This window comes from Dendropsophus ebraccatus, chromosome 2, assembly GCF_027789765.1.
Source record: "Dendropsophus ebraccatus isolate aDenEbr1 chromosome 2, aDenEbr1.pat, whole genome shotgun sequence".
Lineage (NCBI taxonomy): Eukaryota > Metazoa > Chordata > Amphibia > Anura > Hylidae > Dendropsophus > Dendropsophus ebraccatus.
Window position 1 is genome coordinate 41,047,492 of NC_091455.1, and position 21,993 is coordinate 41,069,484.

Here is a 21,993-nt window from a genome sequence, read left to right on the forward strand (position 1 = left end):
TGATAAAGATAAAACTTTTTTTCATCTAGATATAGTGGATGCCATCTTGTTATCTAGTATTGGCTATTAATAGGTTGTTTGACAGCTCTCTATAGTGCTTTATGGAGATATTTGAGTTGCAATACGACACAAGGTCCATGTAAGAGTGAAGCAGTTTCTTCAGTTTTTGTTCAAATTCTGAATAACTTTTCTATCTGTCTTATAATAATTTTTGCTCCCAAAGATGTGCTAGGTCTTATTTTTAGGGGAGGTTTAATTTTTACATAAAGAATTCATGTGTCACATGCACAGCAGGGATAGTGCGTGCGGTATAGCAGGGGGAGCTCACCACAGCACACTTGTACAGCACAGCAGGGACAGCGTACAGTATGGCGGCAGGCAACAGGATAATGGCAGACTGTGCACAGCTATACATCTGGTGGTAGAGGACAATGGGGATGACGGCAGGCGACAGGCCTATTGATGCCTTGCCTGCATATTTACAAGTGACGGCAATGGAAGGGAACATTAGGGTTGGCGGCAGGTGGCGGTCTTCATGTCCTGCACGCAGCTTCTCTGATTACAAAAGAACTGCTTACTTTTGGGGGGGGGGGGTTATATTTAGCAATTCAGCAAAACCTTTACTAGGTCTTATTTTCAGGGATGTCTTATTTTTGGGGAAACAGGGTAGGCCTGTCTGTCATACAATTGTACATGCATGGCTCGGACATGCATGCTTGTACATGGGGACGGAAAAAAAGCCTCTGCCAGACACCTCTGGTGGTTACTTGCTCCTTTAGAATGGAGAAATAGAACATGCTGAAATCCAACATGATGCCATTTGATTGAATGGAGGAGTTGGTATTCCCTATACACATGAGATGGTCAGCTGATCCAGCCCATATCCCCTTTATTATATATATCCAGCATTGGTTGTATCTCCAGAAATGCTTCCACATTGTAATTCTCATTCTATTAGTAGATAGGCTTCTGTTGAGTCTTGAGGCACTCGGTATAGTTAGCTCCTGAACACATCATTAGACTATATTTTCCATTTTTAGAGGAAGCGCTTCACCCAATAAAACATGTTTGTATCTGAAATATAGAATCTAATCCTGCACTATGCTGCATAAATATAGATGAGATGTTGGCTCTGTATCTACAGCCACGTATGACACAAGCGTAATGAAAATACAAGTCAGCCGTGGTCTACATCGATACAACATATTAATCTTCCCCGAACTATCATGGAAGAAATCATAGATGGGTTGCTGTGACCATTTATATCTAGGAAATATAAAAGCCGACAGCCCAATTAAAATGATCAATCTACGTATGGAGCCGTACTCTTAATTTAATGGCAAGCAACTGCTCGAGTTAATGGAGTTTCATCTGTTTGGGAGAAAGCAATTGCAGATGGTGTCACAGAAGTTTATAACTAATCTTTTTATGTTTCCTACAGATTGACCTATGACTCCGCCGATAGGTCAGGTATTAATGTTATTCAGCACAATTACTATTTATATCATGTAGATAGATTTTCTATGGGCCTAAGAGGACACACAGTTCTCTATTAATGTAGTCATTGCATTCTATCACTAGATTGCTGTTAATCATATGTAGGGATAGTAAATCTTTCTGAGAGGAAGAGGAGTGTGTTGACCTTCTACAGGGTTTACACATAGCTAGGGCAATACCAGGAAATCAATATATTCTTGGCTTCTATTATTGAAGAAAATAGTTCTGAGAAAACTGGATCAATGATTGGCTGGTTTATAGTAAAATTGTTTTGTGTACAGTATTAGTAAGTGTACTCACTGTACTTACTGACATCAGTTTCCTGTGTACCTTATAGAGTTAAATTTAGACTCCCATCCTCCAGGCTGTGCCGTCCTGCTCTGTGGTGAGTCTGTCCATAAGATGGTTGACATGGAGAAGCATGTGACCATGCCCCGCCCCACAGTGTCTACCACTGAGCCTGTATATGCCTATTGAGAACAATGGGGGCGGGGCATGGTCACATGCTCCTCTATGTGGTCCATCTTATGGACAGAAACACCACAGAGCAGGACAGCACAGTCTGGAGGAGGGGAGTCTGATTTTAGCTCTATGAGGTACAGTCAGTATATACAGTGGGTACACTTACTAATACTGTACACTGAACAATTTAACTATAAGTGGCCAACCCCTTTAATATGTTTGTAAGTGACATAGGAGAATGTGAGATTGGTAAGGTTTTTCTGTTTGATGATGACACAATACTGTGTAATAGAGTTGTTATTCCCAGTCTTAGTTGTTATTCCCATTCCCAGTATAAAAAAAAAAAATGACCTGAAGCATTACTGTGATTTTTGACACATGCTCCGATATGTTAAAAGTTATTGATCACATCAGGTCTCACTCCCGAAACCCAATGCAATCTCAATATACAGCCAGGGGAAGTGTGCGGCAATCTGCTACTCTCCCTGATCCATAGGAATCTCTGACTCTTTCACTGTATGGACCAAAACGGAACAAATAAGTAGGATGTGATTGACAGCTAGGGAGTTAAGCGAGCTACTGGTCACTCCCCTGGCTTTATCGCAGGATTGCAGTGGGTCTTAGGCATAAGATCCAGTGCCACCAGTAACTTTTTACATGTCTTCTGAGGACATGTGAAAAGTTTTTGAAATGACAGTACAGCTTTAACTATACTATATAAATTGTTAGAATAACTGGAACTGGTTTATTGTTTCCAAATGTAAAATAATGCACTTGGGGGATTGAATCCTCTGAATTTCGTATTCAACAGACTCCAATATATTGTATTCATAAGTGCAAAGTTTCGACTTATTAAAGAGTACTCCAATGAAAAAAAAATGTTTTCAAATCAACTTGTGTCATAAAGTTACACAGATTTGTAAACAACAAAGTTTCAAGATTTGTAAATTTCAAAGTTTCAAGTATTCCAGTACTTATCAGCTGATGTAAGTGCTGCAGGAAGTGGTGTATTCTTTCCAGTCTGACACAGTGCTCTCTGCTGCCACCTCTGTCCATGTCAGGAACTGTCCACATCAGTACCAAATCCCCATAGAAAACAAACCTCTCCTGCTCTCCAGATGGGAAAGAATACACCACTTCCTGCAGGACATACAGCAGCTGACAAATACTGGAAGACTTAAAGAGGTACTCCAGGCTGGGGTCATTTTTATTGTATGGATATAGTGGATATAGAAGCCGCCGGTCACTTACCTCCCCGGTCCCAGATTGCCCTGCCCCGTTCTCCCGTCCGGCTGGCGCTTCCTGGTCTGAGCTGCGGCTTGAGATGTGACGTCTTAAGGGAGCTCAGCCATTTAGCTAAGTGGCTGAGCTGCCTTGAGACATCACATCTCAAGCCACAGCTCAGACCAGGAAGCGGCAGCTAAACGGGAGAACGGGGCAGGGCGATCTGGGACCTGGCGATGGAATCGGGGAGGTAAGAGACCAGCGGCTTCTATATCCATCCCCTACCTTGCCGTACAATAAAATGATCCCAGCCCGGAGTTCCCCTTTAAGATTTTTTAACAGAAGTAAATTACAAATCTCTGGCACTTTCTGGCACCGTTTGATTTGAAAGATTTTTTTTTTTGCTGGAGTACCCCTTTAAACTTAGGCACACAACAACCTCATACTTAATAGGTAACGGGACAAAATTCTGTGAGAGATCTTAGTAGACAGAAAATCCTATTTGGTTTTGCTGTTTTATCATTTCTTTTTTTATGCTACTATACAATAAGGAAAAGCCCCCAAACTCACCATGTGAACCTGGCTTAATCCAGATTAATGTTGTGTGATCATATGCATATGCAGAGTGATGGACAATACTGTTCATGGCCTAGTCAGCAGAATTATAACATCTTGCATCTTACAAAGGAGAAGCAGAACTCCAGCAGATAAAGTGAGGAAATGTTGGGTTATTCACCTATGTTCACAAGGTAATTTTTTAGCTGCTTCGTCTTTATGTTTGCAGAGACTGGAGAGTTGTAGGGCTTAGCTTTTGGAAGCGATGTACAGTATCGGCCGCTGTAGGAATTTGATCTTCATCATGTTAAACTTACTTGTCTGGAATATTAATTCTTGCTTATAAATTCTCAAAACGTAAAAAGGGTGTTGACCCCTCTTAATAATGCCCTTTTATTAGAAGGATCACACTACTTGGACCCCAGCAATCAGCCATGATCTGTGGGGGAATTGGATAATAAGAGTTCCATTTTTCTTTAGTACCACAGTGGGAATTAAATATCATATGGTACCCATTCAGTCCAATAGTCAGCTATGTAATGCATGGAGAGGCCATGTCCTTCAGAGAGCCGTTGTAATTGCTTTCTGTTCCAGCTGATTAATGCAAGTCCAGAATAAGGGATCTCCTGTAATAATCTAGAATGCAGTTACTGATTATTTAAAGGGAATCTGTCACTAGGTTTAATCTGCCTTAAATGAAGGCAGCAAAAACTAGTGACAGAAAAGCTGAACAGATTGGTGTATTACTTACATTGTTCTGTTCAGCAGTTCTCCTAATATGCAGGAGAATGGGATTCTTGCTGCACCTCTCACTGCCCTCAGGCTGCTCTCCCTGCCCTTCAGTTGACTGCCTATACACAGCATGGATAGATAACTGCCAATGAGCAGCTGGTGGGCGGAGTCTTCTGCTTCTCATGAATATCTAGGACTACTGGGCTCACGCTCATAATGGAGAGGACTACTTATTGTCCATGTTATTCAGGAGTATGTATCTGCATCTGTTGCACAGAACAATGTAGGTGATACATCATTCTGTTCAGCTTCTCTGTCACTAGTTTATGCTACCCTGACATTGAACAGCATAATCCTACTAACAGAGTCTCCTTCAGTACATACAGACCATTCCTTCAGTACATCAGATACATTGTATGCTTTTCATTCATTTTATCAGAATCTTTCGCCAGATTTGCGCTGCTCTAAGGGCAGCATGAACTTGCTGACATGAATCCCGATTCAGGTGATATCTTTTTTGTTTTTATTTTGATGACTTTATATATGTAAAAGCTTTATTAGCTGGGACTACAGAGTCTGGGATATTCATGAGCTGCACAAACCTTCCACCCGCCACTGATTGACAACATTCTACACAGTGTTGACAGAAAGCTGTCAATCAGCGGCAGACACAGTTTGGAAATTACTGGGCCAGAGCTCTACAGTGACCTTTGTTTCATTTGATAAAGTAGCCATGAAGCGACTCTGTACCCACAATCTACCCCCACCAAATCACTTGTACCACCAGATAGCTGCTTTTAATATAAGATCTGCCCCAGAATCCGTTCGGCAGGTGATGCAGTTATTGCAGTTATTGTCCTAAAAAAACTTGCAGCCCTGTGTCAAATTGGCGTGGCCTAGAGTGTCTGTACCCTAGGCTTTCACCGCCTCTCTGTCCCTCCTCCCCACCCTCCTCATCATAAGGAATCCCCTTAAGGGTGCGTTCACACATACAGGATCTGAAGCAGATCCGCAGCAGATTTGATGGCCCAGGGTTACTTTGCATTGAATCTACAACTTCAAATCTGCGCCATCAAATCTGCTGCAGATCTGCTGCAGATCCTGTACGTGTGAACGCACCCTTATGCTGGGTTTACACGGAGCGATAATTCGCCCAATTGTACAATTAACGATTAATTGTACAATTAAGTTTTCTTTTATAACGATCAGCGTTTAGATGGAACAATATATCATACAGAAAGTTTGTTTTCTGATCGTTTTGCGATCGCTTAAGCCTATCTCGCACATATGTAAAATCACTGAACGACTGTTTACACGGAACGATCGGCAAATTTTTTGCGAACGACGAACGACAATTTAAGAACAAGTTAATAGATCAAAATGAACGATTTCTCGCTTGTCTGATCGTTCGCTGCATTTACACGTACGATTATCGTTCGAATTCGATCGTTATCATGCAAATTCGCACGATAATAGTTCCGTGTAAACCCAGCATTAGGCAGGATTTCTCCTATTCATCACTTGTCTGAACACTGCACATGTGCCTTAACGATCCAGCACATGTGCAGTATTCAGACAAATGATGATTAGGAGAAATCCTGGCCAGGGGCATTCCTAATGGTGAAGAGAGTGGGGAGGGCTGCAAGGCTGCAGGGCTGCAAGCTGCGGCGTAGCTACCATAGAGGCAGGGTAGTCAGTTGCTATGAGGCCCCTGCATGAGGGGGGCCCAGGGGAGAAAGTAAGAGTGTTTGTCCTTCTGCTTAACCCCTTATGTACTGCAGTGTGTAAGTGACCCAATGTTTACTTACATGCTGCAACACAAAAAAGGGTTAACAAGCAGAAGACAGAGATCTCTGCTTCACTGCACTGATTATTGTGAGGCATCTTTCCATCAAGACCCGGCGACATCTTAGATCTGTGCCAAATCCGGAGCTGCAGTGAAGTAGATTATTACTTGATACTAACTCATTGTTATGGAAATGCTGCCCAATAAGCAATGATTTACAATGACCATCACAGAGCCAACTTAAAATTCTCATCTGACACTGATAAAGTGCTCCGTGTGGCAGCTACATCATTCAATATCCAAAAACTTAAGAAGTCTCATTCTATTGTACAGCCCCTGTTATTTGGGGAATTTTTGCTACACAACAGCATGTACATGAATAACCACCGTCCTGACAATTGTCTGCACCTCAGCGACGGCCTCGGCCTGTAACACATTGTCATTGTTATTGCTACGAGTTATTGTTCTCAAACTTTTCAAATCCATCCTTTCCCCAGTGTTTAATTTATTGAGACAGTATGTTCCACTATGGGTTTTGATGTATTTAAATAGTAAACTATTTAAGGCATTTATTCACACATCGGAAATTCCCTAATGATATTGTAATTGAGACTCATTGCTTTTAGGAGCGTTTTATAGCGAAGGAAAATATGCTGTACTTTTATTGCGCAACCACAACACAGACTGTTTACCCCCTAGGAGGAAAAGAATTAGTTTTCCAACTGAGCGGTTTCTTACTAAATGTACATATGCTCATCCGTAATACCGTATAGATGCCAATAATTTCCTGCTATTATGTTGTAGCCTATTGTAAAGCCATAATGGGATGCAATCACACAACTACTAAAATGTGCTTGCATTAAGATCTGTTTACAGTGGAGTAGCCATGTATGTAAAAGCTTAGCCGAAGTAATGCTTTTTAACCAGACATCTTAGGCCAATTAAAGGGAATCGGACATGGGTAGATAGCTGATAGGGTTATAAAACAAGTGATACATGTCTCTTTGCTCTTAGCTGTTTGCATATTTATAAAATCATGTTTTCCTTCTAAGCCCAAAAGTTGGAGAGACTGGGCTGAGCAGCAGTATTCACACCTCCTGATTTATAAAATCGTGTTTTCCTTCTAAGCTCAAAAGTTGGAGAGACTGGGCTGAGCAGCAGTATCCACACCTCCTGATTTATAAAATCATGTTTTCTTTCTAAGCTCAAAAGTTGGAGAGACTGGGCTGAGCAGCAGCATCCACACCTCCTCCCTATTTCGTCCCCTGCGTGATTCATGTACAGGGATTGACTTCTGACATTGACCACAATGTGGGAACGTGGCCTAAGCTGACAAGAGTGGTAGATGGAAAAAGCAGCTGATACTACTTAGCTGCTACCCCTGCATTCAAACTGAACCTGACCTGTGCTTAGGCTAAACTGTATTGTCCTGCCTCAGGCTCCTGAGCACAAGATGGGATAAACTGTTAGGGGGTCAATATATATATATATATATATATATATATATATATATATATATATATATATGCACAGTTCTGGGTGGCCCTATCCCCTTTGCCACTGAATAGTGAAAATGTGTGCACCTCTTCCCTATCCAGAGGATCTGCAAGCAAGAGGGTGTGAAACCCAAAAGTCATGGAAAAGTAATGGAAGTGTTTTTTGGTGGTATAACCCAAGACCATTATGGGGGGCAATTTAATGTTTTCTATGTGTTGCCTTCTTCTACGTATGCAACTAGTTAAAGGGGTAGTGCGGTGGTACACATTTATTCACTAAATAACACACATTACAAAGTTATGCAGCTGATGACGCACTGGAGGGGGATCGGCATGAGGGAGGGCTGGAGAGGTCTGGCCAGCCTCCTGAAGATGATGTTTTCGACTGAAGATGGCGGCCGTGGTTGACAGTAATTATGTGAGTATAATGCAGCACACTTCCGGGGGCGGGGGGGACACAGGGAAGGGGGCCATTTACTTAAATAACACACATTACCAAGTTGTATAACTTTGTAATGTGTGTTATTTAGTGAATAAATATGTAGCACCGCACTACCCCTTTAAGACCTTATGAACATGGCTGTATAGACTTTATTATTGCAGCTAAAGCCATATTGTATCACATGTCGTGCTGTGGTAGTATTCTCAACCTAGAAACAATGGATAATACAGTGATTCATAACATACGGCGCATGGAGTACTTACCTATCCGTAATACAGATAGTGTGCATACACATTATAGCTACTACAATATAAAAAGGCATAAGAAAAATATAGAGGAAAAATAGCCAGGTATAAGCCTGGCTGTGCACATATGACCCTGCTAACAATATATTAGTCCAATATAGGATATATAACAGGATATGTATTATGGTATCATAGTTGGTATTTTTATTGCCTCTCCTATGAACTATTTCATCAAGTAATAATCAATGATAATCCTTGCTCTATCTTTGAAAAGCCACTTTTTGATTCTCTATGAGATTTTTTTTTTGCTACGTTCTTATTGATTACTTTTCATTCCTATTTTTCAGAGGAGATAAAGAATCCGAGTAAAAACATCCCCCGCAGTATAATAACCGCCATGTGTGCAGTGATCGTCTTCTATCTGCTGGTGAACATCTCATACCTCACCGTCCTGACACCCAAAGAGATTGTGTCTTCAGGTACGCTGATTTCCATTTTCCTAATGAATCGAGAATCTACAGTACAAGGTTCAAGTCATTTGTCAAATCCGAATGAAGAACTTACCAAATGAGGGCTGAAATCTGATCTTTTATTTGACTTGACTTTTGCTTTTCTTACACTTTATATAGCAGAGGGCTGCGGCAATGGTGGATATAATGCAGGAGCAGGAAAGCTTATCATGGTTGTACTAGAACCACCAACAGCATAGCGGACTCAATGCTTTTCACATCATCATTTACATTCCCTGGCTCTGATTTTGCTCTGTTAGAGTCTGGGATTAACAGATTCTTAGTTAGGCCAGTAGCATTTCTGAGGAATATATTCCTTAAGAAAAGAACAAAACGCAGCACTCACTGTCTTGCTACTCTTTACGCTTTATGAAAGTATCACATAACCAGGTGCAGGGAAGGACAAATAAAGTAGTGTTCTCCAGCGACAGCTGTTTTGTGCACTTGCCAGAAGAAGTACACAAAAGCACGAAACGGCCATCACTGGGACGCACTGGAAATCCCATGGAATTCTACTGCTGTAAAATTGATTGCATTTATTTTTTGACCCGGAAAAAAAATCTAAAAACATTTTTGGCTGGAAATTCACAATAACATTACGGCTAATAAAACAGTGTGCACCTGCTTCCCTTTAAACTTTACACAAGACATACAGTTACATCCTGTTTGTGTGAATGGTATAAGGGGCAAACTCAGTGAAAAAAAAATGAAATCCACCCTATAGTAAATATTCAAATGACTCTCTTTTCCCACCCCCACCCCACCCCCCCAAAAAACAAAAACCATTGAAAAAAAAAACATACTTGGTATCGCCACATGTGAAATTGTCCAAACTCTTAAAACATAACCTCTTTGATACTGCACAGTGAATGTCATATATATAAAACGCAAGAACAGATTTTGGTTACATCACATCTCAAGAAAGAAGAAATAAAAAGTGATTAAAAAGACCCAACTTCACCAAAAAGGTAAAGATAAAAGCTACAGAAAAATAAGCCCTCACAAAACACTGTAGACAAAAAAAAAATAAATAACATTATAGACATCATATGATTTAAAGCTATTTTTTTTTTGTAAAAAGTAAGATACCAAAACAAAAGTGAAACTATACTAATTGGGCGTTGTATTTTTTTTTGTCCTATGCTATCCATAACTTTTGGCTGTCTTTATCATAAAAGGTCCTAATGGAGCCTTTTACTGATTATAGGAGCTGTATGTAAAAATCCACATGCAACTCACACTTAGTGCATATAAGCTCCCCCTGCTGGTGGTTACAGACAAACTGAATTTTTTCTTTTTACTCTGAGTGAAGGAAGCAGAGTATTGTGAGTTTGGAATCAGAAAATAAGAGCTCATATAAAAAATTATTATAACATCAATCTCCATAGCATAATGCATCTAAAAAGAAATGATGTTCTCAGTTAGAAATAAATATATGGTACATTTTCTGTAGATTTACTTGTGGGATGAGCGATTCTAGATTCCCTGGTGAGAATGTGCCGCTGTGATCTGATCCAGCTTGTTGCTTGCTTTTAACCGTGTAGAATCTTGCCATAGCTGGAGAATTATATTAATATTAATGTCTGAGGATCAGCATGGGAGAGCTGAGAAGTAGGACTAGTTGGAATAACTTTACTTCCTTGGGACTTCAAATGTTAAAAAAAAAAAAAAAAGAAAAAAACCTGACAGGATGAAATCATTAGAGACCTATATTGTCACCTAACAGATTGTGTTGTAGGGTGTAAACATCTCTAGTGATATACAGCAGTCGTTAGAAATATCGAGAAAACTGTACCCAAAACATAGAACCAAACAGAATGTAGCACTTAACATATGGATAATGATGGAACTGAATAACCCCACCACATGGCATAAATTCTAAATTGGTCATTGTACAGTCATGGCCAAAAGTTTTGAGAATGATACAAATATAAATTTTTACAAAGTCTACTGCTTCAGTTTTTAAAATGGCAATTTGCATATACTCCAGAATGTTATAAAGAGTGATCAGCTTAACAGCAATTACTTGCAAAGTCAATATTTGCCTAGAAAATGAACTATATACCCCAAAACACATTTCAACATCATTGCAGCCCTGCCTTAAAAGGACCAGCTAACATTGTTTCAGTGATTGCTCCATTAACCCAGGTGTGGGTGTTGATGAGGACAGGGCTGGAGATCAATCTGTCATGATTAAGTAAGAATGACACCACTGGACACTTTAAAAGGAGGCTGGTGCTTGGCATCATTGTTTTTCTTCAGTCATGGTTATCTCTAAAGAAACACGTGCAGTCATCATTGCACTGTACAAAAATGGCCTAAAAAATGGGAAGAGTATCGCAGCTAGAAAGATTGCACCTCAGTGAACAATCTATCGCATCATCAAGAACTTCAAGGAGAGAGGTTCCATTGGTGCCAAAAAGGCTCCAGGGCGCCCAAGAAAGACCAGCAAGCGCCAGGACCATTTGTTAAAAGTGTTTCAGCTGCGGGATCGGGCTACCAGCAGTGCAGAGCTTGCTCAGGAATGGCAGCAGGCAGGTGTGAGTGCATCTGCACGGACTGTGAGTCGGAGACTCTTGAAGCAAGGCCTGGTCTTAAGGAGGGCAGCAAAGAAGCCACTTCTCTCCAGATAAACCATTAGGGACGGACTGATATTCTGCAAAAGGTACAGGGAGTGGACTGCTGAGGACTGGGGTAAAGTCATTTTCTGTGATGAATCCCCTTTTTCGATTGTTTGGGACATCTGGAAAACAGCTTATTCGGAGAAAACGAGGTGAGCGCTACCACCAGTCTTGTCTCTTGCCAACTGTAAAGCATCCTGAAACCATTCATGTGTGGGGTTGCTTCTCAGCCAGGGGAATCGGCTCTCTCACAGTCTTGCCTAAAAACACAGCCATGAATAAAGAATGGTACCAGAATTTCCTCCAAGAGCAACTTCTCCCAACCATCCAAGAGCAGTTTGGTGATCAACAATGCCTTTTCCAGCATGATGGAGCACCTTGCCATAAAGCAAAGGTGATAACTAAATGGCTCAGGGAACAAAACATAGAGATTTTGGGTCCATGGCCTGGAAACTCCCCAGATCTTAATCACATTGAGTACTTGTGGTCAATCATCAAGAGACGGGTGGACAAACAAAAACCAACAAATTGCAAGCATTGATTGTGCAAGAATGGATTTGGTCCAGAAGTTGATTGAGAGCATGCCAGGGAGAATTGCAGAGGTCCTGGAGAAGAAGGGTCAACACTGCAAATATTGACTTGCTGCATTAACTCATTCTAACTGTCAATATAAGCTTTTGTTACTTATAATATGATTGCAATTATATTTCTGTATGTGATAAAAACATCTGACAAACACACATAAAAACCAGAGGGCAGCAGATCATGTGAAAATATATTTGTGTCATTCTCAAAACTTTTGACCATGACTGTACAGTTTGTATTGTGATGTAACTTCTGTTAGATCCTATGGATAAAAAAGTGGTATTTCAAAGGTTGCTTGTGACTTAAAGGGGTATTTTAGAAAAAATGAACTTTTTGCCCTTTCACAGGATTGGGGAAAATTAGATCAATGGGGTCTTACCTCTGTACCCCCTGCCAATCTTTCTATTAGGCACACGGCATGTGACCCGAGGCTGTATTCATTCCCATGGAGTGACAGAAAGAGACGAGTACGCCGGAAGAGTGCTGTGCTGTGCTGTCATGTGCTGTGCTGTAAAACCACCACTAAAGTGAATCTAGGTGTTTTTATGCTACTATATTTTTGCACCATGTTGAGAATAAAAAAAAATAAAATATGTTTTTAAATAATATATAGCTTGCTGTTGTGAAAGAACTTTAAACTAGTTTCTATGTGTAATTCTGAGGAATTCTTCTTCTTCAGATGATGGTAACTTGAAGGAGGTTAAAGCACGGGAGATTAAATGGGTATTTCACCCAAGAGCTAAAAAATTAAATACTCACCAAGTCCACCTGAGTATTTTCAGCTGTCCTCCATCTTTCTAACTGAGTTACAGGTTTTTCTAAAATCTGGCCTATATTCAAGATGGCGTCGGCTGGGAAACTGCATTTCCCATCATTCATTGCATCTCAGAGCCGAATGCCAAGTATGTGCCTCATCTCGTGGTATCTGCCCATCACTGGCTCAATCTGCTTCTGTTTTAGGCTATGTTCACACAACGTATATTTACGTAAAATAAAGGCCGTTGTACGAAAATATATGTTACCTCTTCGCCTATGGGATCCCGGCTAGAGCGTATACACATGGTATCTATCTATCTTTATATCTATCTACATAGATAGAGTAGAAAAAAAAAAAGATAAAAACTGTGTTTCCTTTCTTCTATACTGCTCAGGAGGCTGTCACTGTTCTATTGTTTTTCCGCCCCTTGGCCAGGTGCTCACTGATTGGTGTCAGTGGAGGCGGGGTGGAGAGGTATTACAGCTTGCTGGGCAACAGAAAAGACAGAGATCATGTGACTTTGGTCTCAGAAGGGAGGGGTAGGACAGAGGAGTGGAGACAGAAGGAACCAGGAAATTAGGCTTTTTAGCAGTTTCAGGGTGTGAGTCAGGATGTGCTGTATCCTGTAAACCTGTAAGCAGCCTAGTTAGATCATGGGTGGCAATTGAACAGGGTAAATCCTTCTTAAGTGGAGTACCTCTTTAAGTATCTGTTAGTAAAGTAGGCCTACTGTATGTAACACAGTCCTCTTACTCATGATGATTATCCCAGTATGTAATGATCCTGTACCTTGTGCTCTTGCCTCCAAGATGGTGCAAGTGCCATCACATATGCCTGTGTTCTGAACAACTCTGCTATCACAGATCCTAAAACACCACTGCATAAGATGTCCTATCCGTAATGTAGGTTTGCATAAGAAGGACACTTTAGTATATACTGTGTGTGCAATTTCTCTTGCCTACATTGTGACTACACAGAATACAGATTCTATACACTACGTGTTATGTACATAGAGTGAATGTCATCTTATCAATTTGTCATTGCAGCTGCGGTATCGGTGACATGGGCCGATAGAACGATTCCATCGGTGGCCTGGATCATCCCTGTTTCAGTAGCCGTCTCAATATTTGGTTCTCTAAATGGTGGAATGTTTATGTTGGGGCGACTAAACTACGCTGGAAGCAAAGAGGGGCATTTACCGTCCATCATCTCAATGCTTCATGTACACTACCTGACTCCAGCCCCGGCTATGATCCTTTCCACAATAATTGCTTCCATTTTTGTCATTCCTTCTGACCTTATTTCATTAACAAACTATTTTGGTTTTGCCTCCTGGCTGCTGGTTGGACTCACCTGTACCAGTCTGGTTGTACTGCGTTATCGTGAACCCAATCTTGATCGTCCCTACAAGGTAGGTTTACATCAATATCATCATTTCGGTTGGCCAATCACTTTAAACGTCGATGTAGAGGTTATATGTTTGTTTTATGAAGTGCATATAATTTACTGTTAAAATTCATTGCATGGCATGGCGCTTTCTTGCTCAGAGAAAAGGAGCTTAATTTAATAAATACTGGATAGGACAAAAATATTAGTATAGTAAGGACTGGTAAGGAACTAACACACTAACTAACCTGCAATTAAAAATTTTCTTGCGGATCCACAGTTTTTATGCAGGAAAATGCTATGTTTACATGAAGCTTTTTCTTTACGTTTTTTTTTTTAATCACGTCAGTCATTTCGCCACCCGTTACACCCTGATACATTATTCTAGTTCAGGAGGACTAATTGGACTTTGGGTGTGTCTTTAATTGAAAAGTCCATTGAATTTAATAGTGAAGACGGTGAAAAAAGAAACACTGTGTGTAAACAATAAAAAAATAACATCAGTTGTTTGCAAAAGACATCCGAAAATAATTGTTATGAATATCATTTAGAAGTCCACTCAAACAACGTCTGTTTAATGCATTGTATGTGTTGGACGTCCCTCTTTCTGTTGACTTTGATACATTTCACTGTGGTCAATTAAAATGCTGTAATAACAGACATCATTTTAAAAAGAAAAAGCAGACGCCTTTTCTCTCTCTCTCTCTTTTTTTTTACTTGTGAACATACATGAATACTGTACTTTGCAGCGGCAGCTTTATTGCTGATTTTGACTTCTCTCCCATTAAGGGGTAAAATCAGAAATTGACATGATGAGGGGCTTAAAGCGCATGAACCAGCAGTACATTCCCTTTAAGATTTCCACATGGATAGAATGGTACCGGTGCAGGAAAGCCAGTGCCCACTTATGGCACCATTCTATTCCTTGGGAACCGGCCGTGGAAGAAGCACTGGGTGCCGGCCGGCCCCCAGTGGGAGGAAACCCCACCCCTCTAAGATGCAGCTCCATTGATTCTAATGGAGCCGCGTCATAGAGGGGCAGGGCTTCTCCTCCCACTGGGCATGGGTCGCCCCACCTGCAGTGCTTCACCCCCGACCGGTACCCGGGAATAGAACGGCGCCGTACGCGGGAACCCAGCCATGGTTCAAAAAACAGGACCGCAGCATTCTATCCATCTGAAAGTCTTAAAGCGAATGTACTACTGGTACAGTCGCTTTAACCCCTTGTGCCATGAAATATGGGTACATCAAGGTAGTGTTAAGGATGTAAAGTCCTGCATGATACAGACAACCCATTCATTTGAGTGAGCACTGTGTAATGCTTAATTAATTCTTACTTCTCTATGTTGGTACTTTAGAGAAATTTGAAGGCTCTTTTTGGTATTTCTCTATATTGGTGCCTGTAAGGGAAGGGGGGGGGGGGTACTTATACTTACCTCCTGGGCTCACACTTTCACCTCTGATCACCCACACCAGGACCAGTAGACAGTGCTTGCAGTGTTTGGGGTCAGTGCATGCAGTCTCTGCTCAGCCAATGACTGATGTGGGACACCACTGCAGCCACTGATTGGACAAATGGACAATGCAGGCACTGCTCCCAAGCACAGCAAGCACTACTTACCAGGTCTGGTGTGGGTGAATGGAGGTGGCAGCGCTAGCCCAGGAGGTAAGTATAAGTACCTCTCTTCCTAAACACTGTGGCCCAGCAGAAGGAGACCTTAAAGGAGCACTTATCAGGGGAATAGACCTGGAAAAGCATGTGGTAGTGCTGGATGGAGATGATTGACAGGGGGAAAAGCTACCACATGGAAGCTTCAAATGAGAATTTACAGATGTTTCTAATAAAGTTGCCATTCAATGTATATAGACATTGCAGATCAGAGAAGCCTACATTGTCTTGCATGATAATTACTATTACGTTTTATATTGCAGGTCTTCCTTCCCATCGCCTTTGGAGTTATCGCAGTGTCCATCTTCCTGGTTCTGGCACCTATTATCCAGTCCCCTAAAGTTCAGTATTTCTATGCTTTGCTGTTTATGTTAAGCGGTGTGATTTTTTATATCCCCTTTGTACATTTTAAGTTGAAGATCCCATTCTTTGATACAGTCACCTGTCATCTGCAGCTTTTTCTGGAGGTTTCGCCAACTGATATTTTTGAAGATTCGAAAACCGAGTAGCCCTGTTATTTCCATCCTATAAAATCAGTCATGTTTATTGAGGACACTTGTGGAAGAATAAAGGCTTTTGAAGAGTTTGCTGTAGATAAAGGTCGGACCTCAATGTCAAGTAGATGTCCAGTGAAAAAAATGAGATAAATCTATCTTGTGACCTACAGGTTAGAAGTCATTCGCTTTGCTTTATAGCAGACGTCTTGTCTGGAGACTCACTTCTATTGTGCAGGAAGAAGGCAGCTAAGGAAAAAATACTCGATAAAGTACAGTTTCAAGTATATTCTGTTCAGCGGTTTTCAGACATAGAATAATCAGAACTCCAAGGTTTCAGTGGGAGAGTTCAACGCTATACTGTAAATAGAATATATTGTTTGAATAAAAAAAAAAAATAACATTTACGTTGGATTCTGTATGGAAAATATAAAGCATAAGGCTATGTTCACACAACGTCAAAATGAAAGAAAAGGCGCTCAATTTTGATATTTAAAAAAACATCAGTTTTTGCCGCAATTTAACTGACTGCAATGGCAATGCATTGAAGTCTATGGGAAGACGGACGTCCAATGCATACACTGCATTGAATAACGGACGTTTTTACCGCGGACGTCAAAATGATGAACATGGTCATTTTTTTCTGACATCTGACATCTTTTGCAAACAGCGGATTTTTTTTTATTAGTTGTTCACACACAGTTTTTCTTTTTCCACCGTTGTTTCTCTGTTTTTACTATTAAATTCAATGGACTTTTCAATTAAGCCGCACCCAAAGGGCAATTAGTAACCCCAAACTAAAAATAATGTCAAACACCAGTCAGACAGCTAAATGACATCCGTTATTTTAGACTCAAAATAACGGACATCATTTTAAACGGAGTAAAAAAAAACGTTGTGTGAACATAACCTAACTGTCATTTAAATGTCTATTTCAAGAATCAATAAGTATGAATAGTTCAAACGATTTTTAAAAATATTCAGTAATAGGTTTTATTAAGCATTTCCTTCTGTACTCAAAAAGCTGTTTTCCTACCTCCCCCCTCACTTCAGAAGAAGCAAGATTTCTGTGTCCTTTATGCTCTATGTAGAGGGGAGGGGCCAAGGGGCACGAGTGAGCACGGAGAGGAGAAAAGTCATCCCTGCACAAAACATCATTCTGCAATCTTCTTTTGCCAAGCTCCCAGATAAGCACTGACCTTTCTGGTCTGTAAATCCAGCATTTTATGTGACAAGACAGTCTCCAAACTGTACAGCTGCTTCTCTGCTCTTCCTGTTCACTCACCCCCTTGACCCCTGCATAGGTTATAATGAACTCAGCAAACCGTCTTCACTTTGCTCCTCTGTAATGAAGACGGCTTTGACTGATAATGAGCAAATAAGAAAGAGAGAGAGAGATAGAGGGGAGGGGGAGGTAGGAAAACAGCTTTTTGAGTAGAGAAAGAGGCTTTTTTTTTATGAAATCTATTATAGAGTTTCTTAAAATCACTTGTACTATTGATTTCTGCAAAAATAAATAAATTAAATGACAGTTACACTTACTGGGGTATTACTTACTGGGATATGACTCCTGCCATATCGAGTGAGTTGTCTACCGGGCCACCAAATCCAGGCTGCCACCAATGGCTGTGTCAGGGGCTGCAAAGCTTCAGAAACCCTGGTCCCGATATAATCACATTTTCATAGGGATATTGAGCCACCCTTAATGTTTATTCTAATACATATTAGCATTTGAGCAGACATTAGAGTTGGGGAAGCTGTCTGTGTTAGAAGTGCTGCAGCAGCCTCACAGTAAAGCAGAGCGAATGGTGATAACCATCACTCACCACTCTCCCTGCTTCATTGTCCTGTGGCTGCAGTGCTTATGACACAGACAGCTTCCCCAACTCCAATGTCTACTCAAATGCTAATATACATTAGAATAAACATTAGCGGAGGCTTAGTATATCTAACTGTGTTGGGACCAGGGCTTCAGAAGAGCTGCAGTACCCGACAGAGCCACTGGTGGCAGCAAAGGACCTGTGTTGCCCCTCCCTGCTGGCAACCAATGGAAACAAAAAAACAAAAACACTTTATAAAAGAAATGTAAAAAAATAAAAATAAATCTTCGGAATATCACTTTTACATTTCTAAGGGGTTAATATTGTGGCAAAAAAATCCGAACATCAATATAAAAACATCATATTATACCCCCAAATCCTTGCATTTTCTAAAATAGACATGTTATAAATATTATATTATAAAAATGCAATCCAACACTTTACACTCTTAGGTGCCCTGATACAATTTGACATTAAGATGTAATATTTGGAAAAATAAATGCAAAAAATTAAAGTTTTTGGCTATACAGTATATGCACATAATCATAATCTAGCCATAAATAAGACAATGCCCATCTGCAGTCTCAGTGATTGAAATTTATTATTGGCAAAAATTTGCTGGAGGTGCTAAAGTCCCAGTCAAAAATATAATCTACTTAGTACTTGTGGAAACCAGCATATTGGAGTGACATAAGGGCTTGGTCATTGAGGTAGGAGACATTTCTGCTCCGTAGGGGGTTAATGCAAGAAAGCAAGCATCAATACTCTCTAAATATAGCACATAGGTTTTTTCTCTTTTGTAACATTGTCCTCGGGATATGAGCAGAGCAAAGCGGTTCAGCAATGTCTGTAGCGCTCATAAAAGAAAAATATCATTTTGATCTCTAACATAATGGGATTCAAAATGATCCGTCCAAAATAGAATTGAAAGGAAGCGAGATTGGTTGATTTTCTACATGGTTCAACTTTATAGACGAAGGGGCCTCATAAATGACATTTTACGTGACGCAGTAACTTTCAGCTAGCGGCAATTACAGTTGAAGTAGTCAACCGGTTCAATGAAAACCTCTGCATTGTTAAAGGGGCACTCCAGAAAAACAAGTTGTGTTCAAATCCACTAGAGTCAGAAAGATATACAAATTTGTAAATTACTTCTATTAAAAAAAATAAAAAAAAATAAAAAGTTTTCCAGCTGCTGTGTGTCCTGCAGGAAGTGATGTATTCTTTCCAGTTTGACTTGGTGCTCTCTGCTGCCACCTCTGTTTATGTCATGAACTGTCCAGAGCAGTAGCAAATTCCCTATAAAAAAAAACAAACTCTCCTGCACTGGACAGTTCCTGACAGGGACAGAGGTGGCAGCAGAGAGCACTGTGTCAGACTGGAAAATATACAACACTTCCTGCAGAACATACAGCAGCTGATAAGTACTGAAATACTTGATTTTTTTTTAAAAATAGAAGTAATTTACAAATCTATATAATGCTGCGTTTACACGGAACAAAAATTCGCCCAATCGAATGATTAACGATTTCGAAATAAAAATGTATGTTTTATAACAATTAGTGTTTAGACGGAACGATATATCGTTTGGAAAAATCGTTCTTGCGATCGTTTTAAGACCGCTTAAGCCTATCTAACACATAGGGTGAATCGTGGAAAGACTGTTTACACAAAGCGATCTGCAAATTTTTAGTGAACGACCATTGATGATTTGAGAACTTGTTGAAAGATCATGATGAACGATTTATCGTTTGTCGCTTGATCATTCGCTGTGTTGACACAAGCCGATTATCGCAAAAATGCAATCGTTATTGTGAAAATTCGAAGGATAATCGCTCCGTGTAAACGCACCTTTACTTTCTGTAATTATTTGATTTAAAGTTCTATTCTATAACTTCCTTTATTATAGTTTGTATCAGGACTAAATGGCTTCACTGTGTATAGCACCATGGCTCTTCTCACAGTTACATTGTGAATAAAGTGTGGATTACTACGATCTCTTGTTTTTCTTCTTTCTACAGATTGCATAGATTTTCATAGGCTTGGCTTCTGCTGGATTTTTCGGGAGTCTTCTTTTAGTTTTGTTACTTGTTTAGTTGGTTTCATAACTTCAAGGTGTCTCCTGGATCGCTGCTTATCAGTGAACATTTCAGCAGAAGCTGCACCAGCCTATTCCTCGGCTTCCTTATCAGTTAACCTACTGATTTTTCTTAGGGCATCTGAAAGAATCAACGTGATGTGGCATGAGGAACCTTAGGGAATATAGAACAATTTTTTTTTAACCTTAAAATAATTCCAAAGCACATAGATAAGCTAAGTATAAAAAAAAACATGCAAAACCCCCCCCAAAATGACGTGCTTCCTCTCACTTCTTCCCCTGTAAGGAGAATCACAACGGCAAAAAAGACCCAAACAAGTGTCAAAAATGCCCCAAAACACATAGGGGGACATTTATTTATTCCTGTGTTTTATGCACCACATTGCCGATGGTTTGCTGATTTATATAGAGGCACAAGTGTGAGCATGGAGAGAAACCTACGCCAGTTTAGAGCAGAGTCCCCGCCCCCCCATTCCGCCCCTCCCCTTTTGGCGCAACAAACTTAGAGGGGACAGATGTGAACATTTATTTGCATTCAGGTCTTTGCGAATAAATTTAATTGCATTTGGCCCTTTTACTCCAAAATTTTTTGAATTGTTTGCCTTTGCCTTGATAATTCCACCCCCCCCCCCCATAGCTTAAAGCTACTTGAATAACTTCAACAAGGAATCCTCAAAACAGAAAGAAAACAGTGCTGAAAAAAGAAGTGATACATTACTTTTTCGGAGCAGATTTACAAAGCAGCTCACAATGAAAGGATCCAAAACCACATGTATAAACCTGGTTGATTTCCAGGCTGTTTTGGAGGTTGTTTTTGTTCCCCCCCCCCTTTTTTTTACTACCCATGTGAACATACTCTAAGAAATGTTAACACCTGGCCTATTACCGCTCCGTATAATAGAGAGAAATAATCAGCCGATGAAACTCCCTTCTGCAGTTTTGCTAAGATTTCAACTAAATCATGGCAAAAATGGTGCTTAAAGGGGTGCTCCAGTGTGGGGGCACTTTTTTGGGAGGACCGGGGAGGAGGTGGCTGAAATAAAAGACGTCCACTTACCTCCCCGATTTCAGCGGCAGGTCCTGCATCACAGCGCTCCGGTGCCCGGTTCCCGGCCGTTTCCGGGTGTCTGACGCCGCCCGAGATGCTACGTTTTAGGGCCGCTCAGCCACTCAGTGAAGGAGGCGGGATCCAAGCGGACTTCAAACGGATCCCACCTTCTTCACTATGGGCGGCGTCAGACACCCGGAAGCGGCCGGGAACCGGGCACCAGAGCGCTGTGATGCGGGACCCGCCGCTTGAACCGGTTTTATTTCAGCCACCTCCTCCCCGGTCCCCCCAAAAAAGTGCCCCCACACTGGAGCACCCCTTTAAGGAAAGTATATGTCCTCTTCAGTTGACTGTGCCCCCCTCCCCCCAGGAACCTCGTGTTTTGGGCAGTTGCCTAAAATGGACATATTATAGCCTGGTCTCGTTGACCAATATGATAATTGATAATTGTGCAGGAAACGTGGTAAAGGAGTGCTATGGTAGTAAGAAATGGTACATACATTCTATGTTAGCACCCTTTCTGAATCCCCCTTCCTTTCCTCTAGTCTTTGTGTATTCCATTGTATC

General features: G+C 40.8%; 1 protein-coding gene across 2 annotated transcripts in view; it reads left to right on the forward strand.

The window, feature by feature from the left end:
- Positions 1-18,137, forward strand: part of LOC138784383 (b(0,+)-type amino acid transporter 1-like) — a 59,547-nt gene extending 41,410 nt beyond the window's left edge. Inside the window, exons 2-4 of one of the 2 annotated variants that reach the window (XM_069959924.1) lie at positions 8,787-8,918; positions 13,958-14,322; positions 16,230-18,136. In XM_069959924.1, coding sequence (XP_069816025.1) covers positions 8,787-8,918; positions 13,958-14,322; positions 16,230-16,475 — 743 coding nt within the window. In that variant the 3' untranslated portion in view covers positions 16,476-18,136. Of the gene's footprint in view, positions 1-8,786; positions 8,919-13,957; positions 14,323-16,229 lie in introns of both variants that reach the window. The other variant, XM_069959925.1, reaches the window with a different exon arrangement.
- Positions 18,138-21,993: the final 3,856 nt, after the last annotated feature.